Source organism: Carettochelys insculpta, chromosome 18, assembly GCF_033958435.1.
Source record: "Carettochelys insculpta isolate YL-2023 chromosome 18, ASM3395843v1, whole genome shotgun sequence".
In the NCBI taxonomy this organism is placed as follows: Eukaryota; Metazoa; Chordata; order Testudines; family Carettochelyidae; genus Carettochelys; species Carettochelys insculpta.
The window spans coordinates 32,441,570-32,462,089 of NC_134154.1; the positions used below are offsets into that span (position 1 = coordinate 32,441,570).

The 20,520-nt window shown below is 43.4% G+C and overlaps 1 protein-coding gene across 2 annotated transcripts; it reads left to right on the forward strand.

The window, feature by feature from the left end:
* Positions 1-3,907: 3,907 nt before the first annotated feature.
* Positions 3,908-20,064, forward strand: CCDC117 (coiled-coil domain containing 117). Of its 2 annotated transcripts, none has more exons than XM_075012741.1 (6): positions 3,908-4,007; positions 5,906-6,261; positions 10,187-10,237; positions 11,109-11,336; positions 13,825-13,962; positions 16,681-20,064. In XM_075012741.1, the coding sequence occupies exons 2-6, from the start codon at positions 5,912-5,914 to the stop codon at positions 16,925-16,927; spliced, it is 1,014 nt and encodes a 337-aa protein (XP_074868842.1). In that variant the 5' UTR covers positions 3,908-4,007; positions 5,906-5,911; the 3' UTR covers positions 16,928-20,064. The 2 variants fall into 2 exon arrangements, with proteins under 2 accessions (XP_074868842.1, XP_074868843.1); XM_075012742.1 differs by lacking the exon at positions 3,908-4,007 and adding an exon at positions 8,780-8,832 and having other exon boundaries at positions 6,160-6,261.
* The last annotated feature ends 456 nt before the right edge of the window (positions 20,065-20,520 follow it).

The following is a 20,520-nucleotide window of genomic DNA, read 5'->3' on the forward strand; positions in this document are numbered from 1 at the left end:
TGCTAGTTCTTCCCAGTTGTCCAGCTCGATGTCTACCTCTCTGAGGTCTCTCTTGCAGACATCTTTGTAGCGCAACTGGGGGTATCCGGGAGGTCTTTTGCCAGAGGCTAGCTCACCATACAGGATGTCTTTTGGGATCCTTCCATCATTCATCCTGTGGATGTGGCCAAGTCAGCGGAGCCGACGCTGCCTGAGGAGGGTGTGCATGGTTGGGATTCCAGCTTGCTCAAGGACGGCGATGTTGGTCACTCTGTCCTTCCATGTTATTCCAAGGATGTGCCTGAGGCAGTACAAGTGGAAGACGTTCAGCCTCTTTTCCTGGCAGGCATACAAGGTCCAAGTCTCGCTGCCATAAAGGAGGGTGCTGAGGATGCAGGCTCTGTAGACTTGCATTTTGGTGTGAGTGTACAACTTGTTGTTATTCCACACTTTCTTGCTGAGTCTGGACAGAGTTGTGGCCGCATTTCCGATCCTCCTATTTAGCTCAGTGTCCAACGACAGGGTGTCAGTGATGGTGGACCTGAGGTAAACGAACTCGTGGATGACCTCTAACGTATAGTTGTCAATGCTGATTGATGGGGATTCAGCAACATCCTGACCGAGTACGTTTGTCTTCTTTAGGCTGATGGTAAGCCCAAAGTCCTTGCTCACTTTGGAGAACCGATCCAGCAGTTTTTGAAGGTGGTCTTCTGTGTGAGACACTACAGCAGCATCATCTGCGAACAGCATGTCTCTGATGAGGACTTCCTGCACCTTAGACTTAGCTTTCAGCTTTGCAAGATTAAACAGTTTCCCATCAGATCTTGTGTGCAAAAAGATGGCCTCTGTTGAAGATCCAAAGGCATGCTTCAGGAGGAGTGCGAAGAAGATCCCGAACAATGTCGGAGCAAGCACGCATCCTTGTTTGATGCCACTCCTGATTCTGAGAGCATCCAATAATGCACCGTTATATTGGATGTTTCCTCTCATGTCTTCGTGCTACCAAAGTGCTGACTTTGGTAATCTCAGAGGAATGTACGAGGATATGAAGAAGGCATTAGGACCCACCCAGAACAAGATGGCACCTCTGAAATCCAAATCTGGTGAAGTCATCGCTGACAAAGCCAAACAGACAGAGGGCTGGGTTGAGCACTATTCCGAGCTGTACTAACGCGAGAACGTTGTGGTTGACGCAGCCCTCGATGCCGTCGAGCTCCTACCAGTAATGGACGAACTGGATCAGGAACCGACTGTGGATGAACTGAAGAGAGCCATCGACAGCATTGCAGCAGGAAAGGCCCCTGGCCAGGATGGTGTACCACCAGAGGTAATCAAGTGTGCCGCAGACACACTCCTGGAACCCCTACATGAGCTACTGTGCCTGTGCTGGAAAGAGGGTGAGGTTCCACAGGATATGCGCGACGCTAACATTGTAACCTTGTATAAGAACAAAGGAGACAGAAGCGACTGCAACGGTTACCGTGGAATCTCCCTCCTAAGCGTCACTGGTAAACTGTTTGCTCGCGTCATCCTTGGCAGACTCCAGAAGATTGCTGAGAGGGTGTACCCCAAATCTCAGTGCAGATTCCATGCAGAGAGGTCTACCGTTGACATGGTCTTCTCTCTAAGGCAGCTTCAGGAGAAATGCAGGGAGCAGAGGAAGCCACTCTACATAGCCTTCATCGACCTGACCAAGGCCTTCCATTTGGTCAGCAGGGATGGTCCGTTCAAACTGCTCCACAAGATAGGCTGTCCTCCACGGTTACTCAAGATGATCCAGTCATTCCACAAAGACTAGATATACTATAACACATTAATACAAAGTGAGATGGTAGTTACTGATACAGATGCACTCCATCTCAGGGGTGTCCTCTTTTTTATTTGGTAACCTTATGTAAACCCCATTTGCTGTAGTATAATACATAATAATGTCAATGCTGGTCATGTTGTGGTGAGGAATATGCTCCTTTGGTTGCTGAATTAGTGTTTCCCTGCTGAATGAGCCTCGTATTTCAGTGCTCCTGTTGTACCAAATGAAAACAGAGGCAGAGCAGGCAGTGGGACCTTGGAAGTAGCAGCAGGGGAGCGGGGACAGGGATGTCTACTTTTCAAGATTTTCAACAATCAAACAGCTGAAAAAGAATTGGGAAAAGGAATTGGACCTAAATGTTCTTGTCACTGCTAAGCACCAGTCTGACCTTGGAGTAGGAGACAGGGAAGACAAGGAGCCAGGCAGCTATAGGCAAGGGACCTCTGCCCAGTGCTTTGCAGCATGAGGTGAGGCTGGGACCAACTGGCTAAGTAGCAGTGCAACAGAAAAGAACGTAGGGATTATCAAGGATTACATGGATCCATCAAGGGCAAGCATGCCTGACCAATCTGATTAGCTCCTATGAAGAGTTAACTGGCTCTGTGGACATAGGGAAGTCAATGGGTGTGATATACCTTGATTTTAGCAAAGCTTTTGATACAGTCTCCCACAACATTCTTGCACATAAATTAAGAAAGTATGATTGGATACATGGACTGTGAGATGGATAGAAAACTGTCTTGATGGACAGGCCCAACCGGTAGTGGTCAATGGCTCAATTTCAAGTGGAATGTCCCAAGAATCAATTCTGGGGCCAGTATTGTTCAACATATTTATTAATGACCTGGATGAGGGAAGGGATTGCACCCTGAGCAAATTTTCAGATGACACTAAGCTAGGGGGTCATGTAGATAAATTGGAAGACAGGAATAGTGTCCAGAGTGACCTAGAGAAATTGGAGGATTGGGCCATAAGAATTTGATGAGATTCAACAAGGAGAAGTGCAGAGTCCTGCACTTGGGTTGGAAGAATCCCAAGCACTGTTACTGGCTGGCTAAGTTGCAGTGCACCACACAAGGACCTGGGTATTACAGTGTAAGACAGGCTGGATATCAGTCAACAATATGCCCTCATGGCCAAGAGGGCTAACGGCATACTAATGTGCATTAGGAGAAGCACTTACAGCAGATCTAGAGAAGTTATTATTCCCCTCTACTCAGTGCTGGTGAGGCCACATCTGAGTATTGCATCCAGTTCTGGCCCCACCCCTGCCCTGTATAGAAATGATGTGGATGCATTGGAGTGGGTTCAACGGAGGGCAGTGAAAATGATTAAGGGGCTGGAGTACAGGACCTATGAGAAGCTGAGACATTTGGGATTAGTTGGTTTGCAGAAGACTGGGAGGCAATGTGATAGCAGCCTTCAGCTTCCTGAAAGGGGGCTCTAAAAAGGATGGAGAAATGCATCTGATGAAGCGGGTCTTTGCCCATGAAAGCTTATGCTCCAAAATATCTATTAGTCTATAACGTGACACAGGACTTCTTACTGTTCTCCATAGTGACAGATGGCAGAACAAGGAGCAATGGTTTCAAGTTAGAGAGGGAGAGGTGTAGGTTGGATACTGGGAAAAACTACTTCGTCAGGAGGGTGGTGAAGCACTGGAATGCGTTACAGAGAGAGGTGGTGCCATCTCCACCCCCAGGGGTTTTAAGTCCCGGCTTGACATAGCCCTGGCTGGCTCGATTATTTGGGCTGATCCCGCTATGGGCAGGGGCTGGACTAGAGACCTCCTGAGGTCCCTTCCTGCCCTAGAATTCTACGATTCGGCCCCCTGCGGTGTGGCAAGTCACCAGCCAGCACCGAGCCTCCGCAGTGCCCACTTGCGAGAGCCCAGAACTAGCCGCCACCGGCAAAGCCGCAGCGAGTCCGGCTCTATGGCTCGCCCTGGCCACTGCGCTCACCGCAGCGGACAGACAAGCCGACTCCCAGCATGCCCAGTCCACACATGCGCGCGCACCTCCCGGAACTACGGCTGCCAGGACGCCTCCGATTACACGTGCGCGCGCACAGGCCGGAAGTACAATTTGCGGCGCGTCCCCACTTGTACGTGCGCGAGCACATCCCTCGGAACTACGACTCCCAGCTTCCCGCGCGCGTGGAGAAAGGCCTGGAAAGGTGGCGAAGCTGTGGAGTCTCGTCCGCTCCGGGAGTGGAGGGGGTAAGTGCGCGCCTGCTACTGCTCTGGTGCGAGCGGTGAATGCGGCCTTGTTGCTGCTGTTGTGGGGGGGCTGGGGACGGGCACAGAGGGGGAGGGGGGCTGGGTGCAGAGATATTAGGTTGCCTTACTGCTGTTTTGGCGGGGGCTTGGGGTTGCTGGTGGGAGGACGGGCCTGGGGTGATATGGAACAGTGGCCTTACACTGGGCTACTGCTTGTACAGGGAGTGTTGCAGGCGATCACTCAAGGCCCTGGTTTGCTGGTGTAATTGTGCCCTCCTGCATCCCAGGTGCTTTTTCGGTCTCCAGGTTGCTGCAGAAGTAATGCATGTTTCTTTTTTAAATAATATTTTTTATACTGGTATCATTATGCGGGTAGAAAGTTCTGTTGTCAGTGTCACTTAAAGTCACTGTTCCTTCTGATTTTCACATCCATGTGCAGAACGTATTTCATGTGCACCAAGGCAGATGCGGATGTGCAGCACCAGTAGAAACACATGCTGTTGCCTGTGGGAACTTTGCTAATCAGCTGGAGAGTATTTGAATCTCTCCTAGGTGGCTATCCTAAGTGCTCAGCTTACAGGGAACGCTGCTTAGGACTGGTCTACATGGAATGTTAAATAGGTATAGAAACATCCATTGGGTTATGAAAAATTCTCACTCTGAGAGACATGATGAAGCAGGCCTACTTCCAGTTGTACGCAGCCCTAGGCCAAAAGAAGAATCCTTCCCTTTACCTGGTTCTCATTTGTCAGGAAGGTGAAGTATCTGTAGTAGGGGTGGAGGGAGCCTTCTTTTGTGTCATGGGCCACACTGATCTACAGAAAAGTCTTTTGGGGGCCACACAAAAAACCCTACACTCACTGGTGTATCCCTTACTGAGACCCTCTCACTCTTCTTGCACTCCAGCCCCACAAGAGGCAGAGTGGAGAAGGGAGGACTGAGGCCTGGGTAGGAGAGAGGGTGCAGGAGGGAGTTGGGGTGTGTGTTTGTTTGAGTTAGTGAAAAGGAGTTGGGGTGAGGATGGGGTTCTGAATGGAAGGAGCTGCTGGGGCAATGTAGGGGTCTAGGGTTGGAAGGGGGAGGCAGCAGTAGGTGAGGGAGTGGTCACTTACCTGTTGCAGTTCCCGGCAATTTTGGCTAACCAGAGCATGGGGAGGAAGGAAAGTCTCTCCATGCAGTGCTGTGCTGCTGTTCTGCACCTGTGGGCCGAATCCAGCCCTGGCTTGCCTGTGTGACTCTAGCCCATGAGGGCTCCAGTCCTGAGCCTCCTGAGCTAGATCCAGGTAAGTGATCAGGCCTGCAGATGTGGGGTTCCCCACCCTCATCTACAACAATGGGAAAACCTCTCTTATTTTTATAGTAGTGATCAACTTTTCAGTGTAGGGATGGGCTTTAAGTAAAGTCAACGTAGCCATGTCACTTAGAGGCATGAAAAATCCGTCCGTGTGAGTGACATAGTTGAGCTAGCCAGACAAACCCCCTCCCTCTCCCTCCCCCTCTAGTATAGACTGTGGTATGCTAACAGAAGACTGCTTCCGTCAGCTTAGTTATCATGTCTTAGGGAGGTAGATTGTGGAAGTGATGGGAGAGCCATCACAGTAGCAAGGGTCTGCACTTATGTGCTGCAGCAACAGAGCTGCAGCAGTAGCAGTTGAAGTTTTGTTTTCTGGAGGAATTCTAAATGATACCAGCAAAAGCCCTGTTTGCCTATATAAGTGCATCCACATTAGGGTTCTTACTGACATAATTTTATTATTAAAACAAAATCACACCTCTGACCAATACAACTGTGCCAACAAAACCTCTATTTACACACCTGGCCTTTTCCTCACTGATGTTTATGTACCATGTTGCTTATTGTCTTACAGTTCTGGGTTGATATATTATTTTTCCCCCAGGGACGGATGAAAATGGCAACCTTGGGCAGATCTCTTCAAGTAGTTCCATCTGTGGAGTTTTCTCAGGCTCCAGCAGTTCTTCCTGACAGTACCTTCCAACCTGGCATCATACAGACTGAATTGCAGCCTGAAGATATTGGTCATGAATATCCCCAACAAACCATGGCGGTTATGGCAGGGAATAGAAATGATCTGATAGAAGGATCTGACCCCAGGAGCCCATACCTGCAAAATAACCTGGATCTTGCCTCCCTAGCTACAACTGGAAGCTATAACAAGGGCTTGACTGTTGTACCAGTTTCTTTCACAAACTCTGAAAGCCTGCCAGTCTTATTGCAGCAGCAAAGTCGCACACAGTAAGTGCAAAAATAAACAAGGGGAAGGTGAGGGACAGCATCTCTTATCTCTAGTGGGTTTTTCTTAACAGCTGAATTTTCACAAAGTATCTAATTTTTCAATTCTATAATTTGAGATCTGAGAGTTATTGTGCTGATTCCTTCCTGCTGTTTTTAATTACACACTAATGAGACAGGAAGTATGTTGTCTGGGGAAACCAAAGGATTCTTGCATTTAGATAATGGAATACTGAAATGTGGTCTTGATTTAGCTATAATGTACTTACTGGTTTCTTTCTGTTGCTGTTTGATTGGTGTCCATTGTTGTCTAGGTATATTTCTTGTTGCACAAGGACATCAGTGTTTTGAATCTTGTAGGATCATTTTGAGGTAATGACATGTTGTGATGGATAGGCCCTCTATTGAGCGGCATAATTTGCAGCAGTAGGCCTATATGAGTAAAGTATGGTCTGTTGTTGCCATTGTTTTATGACCAGGAAGGCCTTTCAGTCCCAGGATTTTGCATTCTCTGTAGGCAGTAGACTACACTCGGCCACATTTGGACTGTGTTGAAGTATCAACCCTGTGATACATCGCAGGATAGTTTCCCTGTTTATGCTTACGGTGGTGGTAGAAGGGGATCCACCCAACAGTTTCAAAACTATTAGAATGATGTGGGAATTTTAATATTCCCTTTTAAGACCAGTCCATTGCTTCTCAAATTCCCCACAAAAGATGATGGCTGCGTTTTTTGTTACGGGGGTGAAGAATATGTATACTGATCAGTCAAAACAAAAAGCAGTCAAGTAGCACTTGAATTTAGGTGAGCTTTCGTGGGACAGACCCACTTCTTCAGACCATAGCCAGACCAGAACAGACTCAATATATAAGGCACAGAGAACCAAAAACAGTAAGCAAGGAGGACAAATCAGAAAAAGATAATCAAGGTGAGCAAATCAGAGAGTGGAGGGGTGGGGGGGGGGGAAGGTGAAGAATTAGACTGAGCCGAGTATGCAGACAAGCCCCTATAGTGACTCAAAGTTCCCATCACGATTTAAACCATGTGCCGAATTTGAATATAAAAGCCAGCTCAGATGTTTCTCTTTCCAAAACGGTGCGATAATTCCTTTCTGAAAAGGAATTATGCCTCTCTCAGCACTCTAGGTAAACCTCCTCCACAAGAGAGCAGATAACACTAGGAACCATGTGCCGAATTTGAATATAAAAGCCAGCTCAGATGTTTCTCTTTCCAGGAGAGAAAAGGAATTTTCAGAAAGGAATTATCGCACCGTTTTGGAAAGAGAAACATCTGAGCTGGCTTTTATATTCAAATTCGGCACATGGTTTAAATCGTGATGGGAACTTTGAGTCACTATAGGGGCTTGTCTGCATACTCGGCTCAGTCTAATTCTTCACCTTTTCCCCCCCCCCCCACCCCTCCACTCTCTGATTTGCTCACCTTGATTATCTTTTTCTGATTTGTCCTCCTTGCTTACTGTTTTTGGTTCTCTGTGCCTTATATATTGAGTCTGTTCTGGTCTGGCTATGGTCTGAAGAAATGGGTCTGTCCAACGAAAGCTCACCTAATAAACCATTTTGCTAGTCTTTAAAGTGCTACTTGACTGCCTTTTTTGTTTTGATAGTGTATAGACTAGCACGGCTTCCTCTTTCTTACTATACTGATCAGTGTTTAGAGCTTGTCTAAACTGTCAAGTTACTGCACTGTAACTGTCCCACTGAGGAGTGTGGGAAAAAACACTCCCCTGAGAGCACCAAGTTACTGGACTGTAAAATGCCACTGTAAATAGGTTCCTAGTGTTATCTGCTCTCTTGTGGAGGAGGTTTACCTAGAGTGCTGAGAGGCATAATCATACTGCCGCAATGAAGTGCAGCTGTAGCAGCTCTACCATAGTAGTTCTTCAAATGTGAAGTGTAGACAAAGCCCTACATTACAGATTTTGGGTTATTCTCTTTATGCAATTAGTTTGATTAATGTACCATAAACCCACATTAAGGTACTAAAGCTGCACAATTAGTCACTCCATACTTTGAAAAAAATACATCTATGCCTTTCCCCCACAAACAAGAAAGAAACTGTTGTGGAAATCAGCAAAAGGCAGCTGAGCAAACTTTGTTTTGACAATTTCGGTGTATTCTGCCTTTATTTTGAGGAGCAAAACCACATATAGTAGGCATCCTTTAGTCTACGTAGACTATGGATCGCGTCCTTCGTAGTTCCATTTGAGTCATCATTTGCAGCGTTGATTGTGACTGTGAAGGCCCACACGAGAGTGACAGTCCTTGCTGCATCTGTTGCGTGTGTGTGTGTGTGTGTGTGTGTGTGTGTGTGTTAAAAAAAAAAACAACAAAAAAAAAACACATGTAATGTTTAGAATTTCCACTGTTTTCCACAGCTGATAAGACACTTCTGTTCTGGTTTTCACTCATGAAATGGGTGAGATTTGTAAGGAGTCAGAAGTAAATATCTAGAAACGTTTTGTCTCAAAGTATAGCTTAAGACTTGGAACTTTCACTGCAGGACTGGGAGTGTTGGTGACGGGAACGGGGACAAAATAGTTATCAATACTAGTGGTAAGTTTTTGAAACTTAAAATTAGTATCTATTATTACATAACCTTATGTGGAAACATTAGTCTACTACTTACCCCTGGTCTTCAGGGCTTCCTTTTTAGCAGGAATAGTGGGGACTTCACTAACATGGAACACGAGTGATTATATTGGATCAGACCCAGGAACCATCTAGCCGAGTACCCTGTCTTCCAACAGTGACCAATGTCAGGTGCTTCAGAGGGAATGAACAGAATGGATAATCAAGTGATCTGCCAGCTTCTGGCAACAGAGGCTAGGGACACTTCAGGTTTGTTGGCCCTCTCAAAGAAAATAGACTTGTGATCTCATGGTTTTCCTTTACAAAAGCTGTATTGACTCTGTATTCGCTATGTGGTGATTTTCTTGTTTAATATAAGTAAGAGAGGTAGCCGTGTTGGTCTGTAGCTTCGAGGACGACGAGAAGTCTTGATGCATCTGATGAAGCAGGTCTTTGCCCATGAAAGCTTATGCTCCAAAATATGTTAGTCTATAAGGTGCCACAAGACTTCCTGTTGTTGTGGGGGGGGGGGGGGGGGGTGTGGTGTTTTTGTTTTTTTTTTTGTTTGTTTGTTTTTTTTAAATATAGGTTCAACCAATATGGGTGGTGGTGAAACTAGTACCAGCCTGTATTTGTCAGGATCATTTCTGGAGGGTGTTTTTTTTTTTTTTTAAAAGAATTTGTGTGTTAGATGACTGGAATTAAGAGGTTACCTACCACAGTTAGTAGTTGTGCAGTTTAATAATTTGAATTCCTTCGGAACTTGGATGAATACCATCTCATCCTGATTTTATTATTGTTGAATGTACCTCTTCTATTGATTTCTCAGTCTTGGTCAGTTCCTCTGACTTGTGACCTAAAAAAGAATGGCTCAGGTATGGAAATCTCCCTCATTCTCTTCACAGATGCAAAAGAATCCTAGTTTTGTGCACAGCAGCCTGGTTGTCATCGAGTGCTCCTTTAGTATCTTGATTGACATTATCTGAATGTGCTTTCTACTTTGGCCATCATTGTTGAAACAAGCTACCAGGTGATCCAAAGGTTGCCCTATTTCAGTTTTGTTCAGGTAGCTATTTTCAGGAAGAGATGAGTGAAGTTTCCCTTTTTATTCCAATAGCTGTTTTGTCTTTCGAGTAACCAAATATCTATTTCTAGATTTAATACATCTCCGGCTCTGGTGTTTTCCCTGATCTGATTATATCAAAGTTACTGGGAAACTGAAAACTGTGGAACATCACCCACCAGCAACATCAGCTATATTTTTCTTGATCACAGTGACTTCCATCCAGAGTGTAAAACACTATAACTGGTCAAATGGCTGTTAATTCTCTTCTTGCAGAGTTTCTCTTCACTGTGGAAAGAAGCATAAACTAGAGGAAGAGGTGGATAGGTAAGCTAAACTTGTCTTCAGTGACCTGCTTTTAAACAAGTATCGGAGAGGTAGCCATGTTAGTCTGTGTCTTAAAAAAACAAGAAGTCCTGTGGCACCTTATCTGTTAGTCTGTAAGCTGCCACAGTACTTCTTGCTGCTTTTAGACTAATTCACTCTCCCTGCTGTGTGGGAAAGAGAGGTGGATGGAGCATGATTCATGTGAAGCTCTAAATATTCCCACGTGCTTGGATGAGTCAGTCTTTCCCAGTAGTACTGCCATTTGGACCCACTCTCCGTTGTTCTTTCCTGAACAACCTTGAATCCAGCCCAGTATGTATAACAACTCAATATGTGGTGCAGGTTTTCTTGAAAAGGAATTTTTGCTCTATGAGGAGCTAAAATTTCTTCTTGCACATTAAGTGATGTCTTGTCAACAAAATATGCAGCTTTATAGAAACAGGTGTGACAGACTAAGATCTTAACAGTCTCTCTACATATACCATATCCAGTATGCTCCCTCTTCACCACAAGTAGCTAATGGGGTAGCAGACTGTGGCAAAATGTGGCTCATAGCTGCACATGTGGGATGCCCCCCTCGCTGCTCCGCGCACGCATCCCACCACATGGTGAGAGAAGTGTGTGGTGGTGGCAACAGTGGAGATGGCTCCTCTGGCGCCAGTGGCCTCGAGCCATGGAGCGGCTTGTGTAGCGCAGCTCCAGTGAGTAATTTCTGGGCAGAAGTGCCTGGCTGGGGGTGAGGGTGGGGCCTGTGGTGATCTGTTAAATTTCTCTTCATCACTGCTTTAGAGTGTCAGAGATTTCTCTGTTGCCAACTCTAAATTTTGCCCTCTTTTTTTTTCCACCCCCCCCCCCACCCCCCCCCCGGCAGTTGCCCAGTGAAGAAGAGACTGATTGAAACTGTGCACTACTCTCCAAATCCTAGCACTGAGGAGATTCTTTGTCCAGGTCAGCAGGTAGCTGGGGAAGTAGCAAGGCAGTGTGTTGGTAGCCTCCATGAAGCTGGCTTATTAGAAGTACCCTGTGAAGAGATGGATCAGATAATGGGAGAACAGCAATGTGAGGTTGCTCGGAGAAGGCTTCAGGAAATTGAAGACCGGTAAATGCACAAATTGACTAGTTTCTTCTCCTAGCTTTCCCTTTACTTACAGGCATTGTATTGTTTAAGAACTGACTTTACTGAAGTGTGCTAAAATCCACATGGTTGCTTGGATTGGCTCAATACGTTTTATCTCTTGGGAACCTAGGATACAGTTACTGGTGCAAATTTGACGTGATAGAGGGCAAGGAATTCCCAAGATGAAGCTGCATTTAAAATAAAAAAATTACAGTTCTTAACTTTATTTTGTATGGGTTAGGAACTCAGACAGTGCCTTTTATCCTCCCCAGTTTTTTGTTACAGGGTCAAAACTGGTTTTAGCAAGTGTTGAGTACCCAGCATTGTTCTTTTGGGGATGCAATGTTAGTTATTCAGGGAGAGGTTAAAGTTAAACTTAAATGTGGCACAAGACAGAGAAAGTTTCTTGTGCATATGCAGCAGAACGCTCTGTTGCAAGTGAGTATTTTTGCAGGCAGCCTGACATCATGTCATCCTGCGCCTTCCAGTTACCATGAAGTGGTCATCACACATGACCAACACTACAAGTTGCAGTGCTGCCTTAAACACGTCAGTTGCTGCTGTTTTCTACCTGCCTTATCTGTGGGCTCCTGGAAGATTTGCTTATGGAGCAAAGCTTCTGGTCTGAAATCTAGTATTACAGACTGTTGTAAAATCCATATGCATGCTCAAACTTTACTTAAGTATTGTCAAGGAAAATAGAGTAAATTGAGAGGAAATATTGCATGTAAGATAATACTAGCAGTATAAAGACAATAAATAGGCCACGTGCTCAGGAACTGTTGAGGAACAATTGGACTGTTTGTGTTAGTCCATGGCTCTTGTCGCCGTAGTATATGAACAATTGTATTTAATGTATGTGTTATGATAAAAATTGCTGTTGCCTCCTTTTTTGCAGATGAGGACCCCAGGCTTCGAGTGACATAAGTGATTTTTGCCCCAGAGCTGAGAATTGAACTTGGGGTCTCCTAAGTCCTAGGCTAGTATGCTAACCAGTGGCTTATACAAGCTTTTGGCTGGGTCTGTTGTGGTTGGGCAGCATCAGGTGCAGTTGTCAGTCAAAAAAGAAGCAAACTTTGATCTTGGAACAATATAGAAAATACAGTTGAAATTTCTGGTGTTCATTCAGTCTGCACAAACCATGGATTCACACTTAACCAGTTTCACCATTCAGTGTGTGGTAGCTCCTCTGGAAAAGGGTCTTAAGAAAATTTAGTCATATGGCTTTTTTTTTTAAATTTGTCACTGCATACTGCTGTTGGTATCCCCTTGCCCCCCATCTCATACAGAAAAATAAGTGTTGCACAAACTACAGGGAGTATTTTAAAATGATACTTAAGCCCATAAGACCATATTTTTATATTTATGAAATCCAATATTGTTTGGATTTCAGTGGCTTAAACATAGGTGCATTTGGTGTTTGGGAAGCATATAATGGGCTGCTGGTCAGTGTTAACCAAGTTCTGGAGCAGTGAATTATGCCTTCATATTGATTAGCCTGTGATTTGAGATCTATTATGAGATTGTATGTAACACCTATCTGGATTTACATTGTCAGATCCATAGTGGACTTTCATACAGGATTATTCTGTTTTGCCCGTTTCTAGAATTTCAGGTGGCTTGCTGGTGTACTTCTTTGGATAGTCTTAGAAATTTACATGTAAAAGCCTTAACAAAAAAGGGATTTTTGTAGTGCATCTTAAGAGGTCAGGCTTTGGGTCATTCTAATCCTGTGATGTCCAATGTGGGAAATGGGGAAGCACATTTTGGCAAATGTGGGTTGCTGGCCTGACTTGGCAGCTCGCTTGGCGGCGACTCGGGTGCCACATGGAGGCTCAGGAACTCGGACGCTGCGTGGCTGGCTCCGGGGCTGAGCAGCTGCTCTTTGGGCATCGCACTGCCGGAGCTGCGCATCCCTGAGAACTGTGTGGCGCCATTTCCTGAGGAGTTGCCCCACTGCGTGGCTCCTGAGGCAGCCATGCAATTCTGCTGTGTGAACCCCTGGAGCTTTCCTGCCACTGCTTGAGCTGCCACACTGGCTCTCAGGGCTGCGTTGTTTGTGTGTGGGTCGCAGCTCCAGCAGTGGCTCCAATGAGTCACCGGGGGGCGGTAGGGTGCCTGGCTGCTGTGGTGGGGAGGAGTAAGAGTGCCTGGCTGGGAGGGAGGCAGGCAGGCATGTGGGGACCTGGAGTCTTCCTTTTGGACATCACTTCTCTAATCAGTACCCTGCGCAGGTAGGTGTAGCATGGGATCACCAAAATTTAGGACCATTCAGAACGTCTGACAATAATCTTGGAAGCAGGGAGCTGAGAAGATGAAATTGCTGCTTAATTCAGTGTTGCTGTTTTACATTGTTTGACCTGCATACTCTTCCCTGAATGGGATTCAGTTAGCAGTAGGTATACTTACCAGTCTGTGATATATGGTCAATAAGATTTATTATTTTTCCCTTCCATGCCTCCATTCTTAGGATAATTGATGAAGATGAAGATGTTCACGCTGAAGAGAAAACTAACAACCTGCCCACGCTTGTCCTGTCTGATACCCTTCAAAAGGGACTGAGAAGGGATTTTGATCAAGTCCTGACAAAAAAAATAATAGAGTCCATGTAAGTTGTGGAGTTAATGTTGGAGCTGTACAAGTAACATACCCAACTGAGTAAAAGGGGCTTGCCACCATATGTTTATAAGAATCACATAGGATCTTTTTCAGGAGAAATGGCGATATGCTGCGTCTCTTGAAAATACAACCTGAAAAGCAGAATATGTATTCATCAGTCATAACATAGTGTAACAGAATTATCTCACCAATCATATCCCACCATTGGTGTCTGATGCCTCACTCACTATTTCCTTACATCTTTCCTATTCCAGTGTGGAGTGGCATAGTTTCTGTAGACTAACTCCACACCAATATACTATAATATCATCTAGCCATTCTCTGTGGGGTGTGCCTCTCCTATTCGAACCATCCATTATGCCAAATACAAGGGCATAATTTTTCATTTGTTGTTCATTCTGCAAACATGCCTGAATAGCTGTCATTTGCACTGTATAACCTTCTACTGCAGGTTCTCTTTCAGCTGTATCTTCCTATACAATTCCTAGTTTGTGACCTTCTGCATCCATCCTATTATCAGGATCTTTGTATAACAACTCTTGAACGCCAATATTCTTCTGTTTGAATCTTTTGTCATCACTTATGTCTCACATCCATACAACGTGATGTTGAATACACACATTTTCAAGATGCTGAGCTTCATTCCTAAGCTGATTGCTTTGCTTTTCCAGATTTTATCCATCACCTTCAAACTCGCTCTTGCTTTTGCTATTCTAGTCGCTATTTCCTTCTTACAGTCTAGATCATACGTTACTTTGCTCCCCAGATACATGAATTTCTCTAGTGCAGTCCCATCTACACTGATCTTCCTTCCTGTTTCCTTATCTCCAAATACCATTTTGTTCTACCGATGTTCGTAATCAGTCCTTACCACTTCCCTTTCTTTTAACGCCTGCACCATTTTCGCTAGCTTCTCATCTTCCTCAGTGATAACTATATCATCCATGAACCCTAAGTTGTTGATTCTTATCCTGTACACAGATATCCCTTCTACTGCTTCCTTGATCTTGTCCATCGTGCTCTCTTTCTAGATGCATGATGAAGATACTTGGAGATATCAGATTTCCTTATCTCATACATAGACTCATTCTAAACCACATTCCCAACTGTCTGCACATTTTTACCACTGCCTCCGCATTCTCACTGATAGTCTTCAACAGCCATATCAGTCCACTCTGTACGACTGCAACACCATTCAAGTCATCTGATCTATACTGTCGAGTGCCTTCTGAAAATCAACAAAGCGTGTGTAGATATTCTTGTTCTTTTGTTGCGCTTTCTCCTCTATCAACCTTAGAGCCAGTATCTGCTGTATGATACCTTTATCTTTCCTAAACCCTGCTTGCTTGTCCACTAGCTGTTCCGTCTGTGATCTTACTGTTTCCATTAGTATCATCATTAGCAACTTGCCTAGATGACTCATTAGGGCAGTTGTTCTGTAGATTTACACCGAGCAAAATTAGACAAACAGTTAAAAAGTAGACAGATCATAAAGGCAAACAATACGGAAAAATGGGGAACCCTAATCATAGAACAGAAGTATGACCATTTCACAACCCCAATTGTTAAGTAGTTGTTTTCCCTCCTATCAAAACAAAAAAGCAGTAAAGTAGCACTTTAAAGACTAACAAAGTAATTTTTTAGTTTTTAATAGTATATAAGACTAGCACGACTTTCATTAAATTGTCAAGCTAAATGTTCTTTAACCATCTTGATATCTTTCTTTCTTTATCTGGTGATAGTGGTTGCTATTAGGACAGTGTATCCTTTTAATAGCCTGATAATGTAATATTTTAGTGCAGTTTAGATGGAATGTACAGATGTCATTTTCCTGCTTTTTTATCTAATGGCTGCTGCTTTCAACTTGGCTGCAGACAAAGGCTTTAGGTCTTCCAATATAGCTGTGGAAAAAGGCTATATCTTTGCAACTTGCAGAGTCCATCCCTCGTCTGTTGTGCAAGGCTTGAGTTCGCTTTAACTCCTTAAAGCCTTACTGTTTGTGGGAAGGCTCTCCTTTGATGATGCTTTTCTCATACAATCAGTATTGTATTGTATTGTATAGCTGGCCATTTTATATAGTGAGAAAAATGAAGTACATATTTCCAGAACAATAGAAAATTCATATAGAATTCACGTGTTGTATGATTCCTGTAATACATAATGTTGTATATTCTCTCAGTTCACTAACCTTGAAGCCTACTGTTGTTTATGTATGTAGCTTTCCATATCAAGAGACAGAGTTCATAGAGTGCTCAACAGTAGCGAGCTTGATGCAGTGAGAGAAGAATTGTTTCATGTTGTACATGGGGTTAGAATTAAGAGTAACAGAATGAATTTAATAAAGGGGGAACTTCTATCATGAAAGTCAGGAGAAACTTTCTCTTCAGCTGTGAAATAGTCTCGTGAGGGGAGGAATTGGAACATTTTTGTCCAGTAGACTGGATGAAACATTAGTATATGTATTTTCAGGGACATTTCTTCACAGACAGTAATTTGAGAGGATGATGAAATTAGGTGGCTTTCATTTGTCTCACTGGCTATGGTCTGAAGAAGTGGGTCTGTCCCACAGAAGCTCACCTAATAAATTATTTTGTTAGTCTTTAAAGTGCTACTCGACTGTTTTTGTTTTGATAGTATATAAACTAGCTCGGCTTTCTCTGTTAGTATTTGAAAGAGTTTCACTAAACTAAGTCTCCATCCCTTTTAGGAGCCGTCCCTCCATGGAGCTGGTGCTCTGGAAACCTCTTCCGGAATTCCTCACAGACAAACTGAAATCAGTTTCTGTTGCTAAAACCTACAAGCAGCAGGGGACAGAAGCTAAGCAATCAGCTCTTGGAACTGCCTTCCAGCCACAAACTGAAACATTTTCTGAAGCACAACAAACTGTGATGTCTCCAGTTCTGTACAGTAGCTTGGGAACATCTGGCTGCATAGAAGAGGAGATGGAATTATAGAAGCCAGCTTTCAGGCTGAAATGGTGACTTTCTGAAGGTTTCTGTGGCTGATTTTTTTTTTTTTTTTTTTGACTGTACCTTACACGTACAAGGTACAGACATGAAATTACTTTTGGCGTTTCCTGTTTTTCATCATAATCAGAAGAATCTGCAGTTGGAAAGTTGCAGCTTTAGGTGATGGCAGAGAAACTTTATAGTCTGTTAAGAGTAGCATTTTTACAAGAAGTCCAGTGGCCTTTAGAGCAGGGAAGTAGTTCTCCAAATGGCTTATTGGACTTGTCCACTTTAGTTGCCTTTGGTAATAAGTATAGTGCAGAGATTAAATGTGATAGTGGTTCAGACCACCCCATATACTTGCAAAGCCATTACAACTAGGGCATATGCTTGACTGTCTGTTAGCTTCAGGAGAGCTTACTCAAATGTGCTGAAACATGTCATCTCTCACTTTAGTCACAAGAAGAAAACCAATTTGCTCCATTTACTTGACTTGATCTTAAAATGTCAATATAGAAACTGCCTGTCTGTGCTTCAGTGTGATGGGGGTGAGAGGTTATAACTGAAGACTAGATTTCCATGGTCTAGTTTTGGTAGAAAATTAAATCCACGACTAAGGCCAGGTCTACAGCAGGTAGAAAAGTTAATCTAAGATACACAATTCCAGCTACAGCAATTGCGTAGCTGGAATCAGTGTGTCCTAGATCTTATTTTAATGGCCACTCACACAATGGGAGGTCGATAGGAGAAACTCTCCCATTGACCTCCTTGCAACAGTGAGGAGTAGCAGGGCAACTGTAGAGCCTTGATGGTTCAATTGAGCATGTCCCTACTAGGCACACCAATGAACCCCGGAAAATCGACCTCATTAGATGATCAGCTTCTTCAGGTGTCGACATAACCAGCTTCCAACTGAGGGTACTAAATTTTAGTTTAAGGGCCAGTTAAAAATATGCTTTGTTTTCTCTGAGTTAGAAAAGCAGAAGCCTAGAGAATGTTCTCTGCTGATTGGTATGGATTTTACTTTGTACTGCAGTTCTGTCTTGGTATGTCACAGATTGGAAAGCCAGACATGGCCTTTGGTAATATTTCTGACAGAGCTGGTGCCTGAATTTACTGACACCTTCTGATTTTAATCTTAATAAACGTGTGAATCAGATAAAGATGAGCTCTGGGTAAAAGTTGTCTTGTTAAGGGCCAAATTCTGCTAGTCATATGTGACTAATCTCAAACTTTGAGTTGGATTACTTGCATTATTAAGGTGAAGAGAACTTGGTTCTACAAATAAACCTGGATTTAGTGGTTTATGTAAAGGAGCAATATTAGTCATCAAAACTAGACCATGGTTTTTCTGTAGTTTTACATTGAATCTGGATTCATTTATTCTTCAGGAATTTATTCCAGCTAATGGCACTGCAGGAAAGGAATCCAGTTAGGTACCAATTAGAAAATAGTGTGCCAAATTTAGTTGGTAGTAAACCAAGTAATCTTTCAGTAGTCAAAGAGTCGGTCTCAAGGATTCCTTGGAGACATCTGGGTGAAATTGGTATTAGGATGGTAATTCATAATATGTTTGCCTTGACTTCCCCCATACTAAGAGGAAGCCTATGCCATGGCTCCTCAAGAAAGCAGCTTGAGACTTATTGGAAAGGCAAAGGTCTACGACTTTTTTCCTTTTTTTAGCATATCGCCTGACTAGTTTGTGGTGAGAAGTTTTTCTAGTTAAAAACCCATTACGTGCATGTTTAAAATCAAGCTTTTAATTTGCAGTGAGCATTGTTACTACTTTGGCTGGCAGTGGCATTTTAGCTAAGAGGAGACATGGGCATTTGGGCGTAGACAGAAGTTCCATTTCTGTCAAACCTTAACTCAGTTTTCTATCCTGCTCTTCTTGTCCAGTATTCTGAAGGAGCTTTAATGTTACACCATTGCTTCAGAACTGTACACTAAAATTATTCTGATGATTGAACCAGCCTTGAAATAGGCTAGAAACTGGTGTATAACCTGACATCTGAAACATTGATTTCTGTACTGGGCAAATGTGTGCAGCCTTCTTCTGCTTTTGTATGTTTCTTATGTGAGGTTGGTGAAAGCGTCCACTGTGTAGTATGTAAAAGATCTCATGTGCATGTCGTTAACCAGCTAAATAGTCTTAAATTCTACAGTATCTGAGAGGCTGCAGTGTTGCTGTGTCTAAAATAACTTAAACAAAAATGAGGTGCTGAAGGGAAGATGACGTTTTTCCACTTTGAGTTTAGAAGGTATTGGAGTGCTTCCCAACAGGTATCTGCTCTTAGCTTGTATGACTTTGAAAGAGGTTCAGGCGGTTCAAGTCCTAAATTAAGTGAACAAGAAGGGAACATTCATATGCTTACTGGAACCGTTTTGTCAGCAGCTAAAGTTGTGGTATAGGGGAACATGGAGAACCTTAGAAAACTGGTAAGTTTAAAGTCCAAATATAGATCTTTTATTCTCCTCTTAAAATGTTTTTGTAAAAATTTGCGGGTTTTCATCTGACTTTCCCAAGGCGGGGAGGAGTGTGGCTACTCTAAGGTCTTACCTTCTTTGTATATCACATGTACCAAAGGTTGCTGTTCAGATGGTTTTTCTCCGTAAAGCTTTTGCTGATGCAATTCCTGCTGAGTCCTAATACTACTATACTGCTTGAACTGAGATATCTCAGTGGTTGGTTGGCAATGTGTTCATTGGCCTAAGGCATTATCCAGTACAGTTCAGCTTTAATTAACAAACATTAATTTGGTTTTTAGACCTCTTTTCTATTTAATATTAAGGGGAAACCATTCAGAGCTCATCTTGTATTGATGAGTTAAGGGGAAAACTGCTTCCCATCTTGAATCTAAATGTGATGCCAAGTTGAACTAAAATGACCTTCAAGAAAACATATAAGGTATGGGTGGCTGCACAATGCAAAAGTTGTCTTTACAGTTCAGTCTATTACATTTCTTACAATATTGTTTTTGTTGGTTCTGCATGTTAAGTGAGATGGCACAAATGGTGCAGTACAGACAAAATCCTTTCTGGATGTTTTATTTTGAAACATGAAAGATCTGATTCTGGTCTGTCTTCTGTTGGGACCAAACCACCGTTTGTATGTCAGTTTTCAATAAAACTTATAATGTTGTATGTTTTTTTTAGATTGCTGTGACATTTTGTTGTAAAACATACTGGAAATTAACACGAAAGCTGTTAATGTCTGGTTTCCAGTTCACACCACATCATTGCCATTTCAAAGTCTAAAAGTTTTACTGGAAGCTGTGATAATGACAAAGTTAAAATATAGCATACACCGTATTACATTTAAATGTTAACAAGAGCAGTAGTACAGAGCTAGTATTGCATGCATCCTGTTCCACATTGTGTGTAGTCCACAAGCTTCTCTGCTGCATTGACAGTTGTAGTGCTGTAATAGTGTAGCTGTCATAAGAGGTCATGGTTATGGAGGGAGAGATGATCTCTCATATACCAGTCCCGTGAAGGGGGCAGATTTGATTTCCTGAATGGACCTCTGAGTTGGGTGAGGAGATGTGTTACTAAGGCAATGTCTATACTACGTCATAAAGTCACTTTTCAGGCAGGTT

What these genes read in the sequence shown, in the direction of transcription:
- CCDC117 (XM_075012741.1), top strand. Translation starts at nt 5,912, where the DNA reads ATGAAAATGGCAACCTTGGGCAGATCTCTTCAAGTAGTTCCATCTGTG. An exon ending in CTAGAGGAAGAGGTGGATAG is followed by an intron (nt 10,238 to 11,108) that starts GTAAGCTAAACT and finishes CCCCCCCGGCAG; the next exon opens with TTGCCCAGTGAAGAAGAGAC. An exon ending in AAAAAAATAATAGAGTCCAT is followed by an intron (nt 13,963 to 16,680) that starts GTAAGTTGTGGA and finishes CATCCCTTTTAG; the next exon opens with GAGCCGTCCCTCCATGGAGC.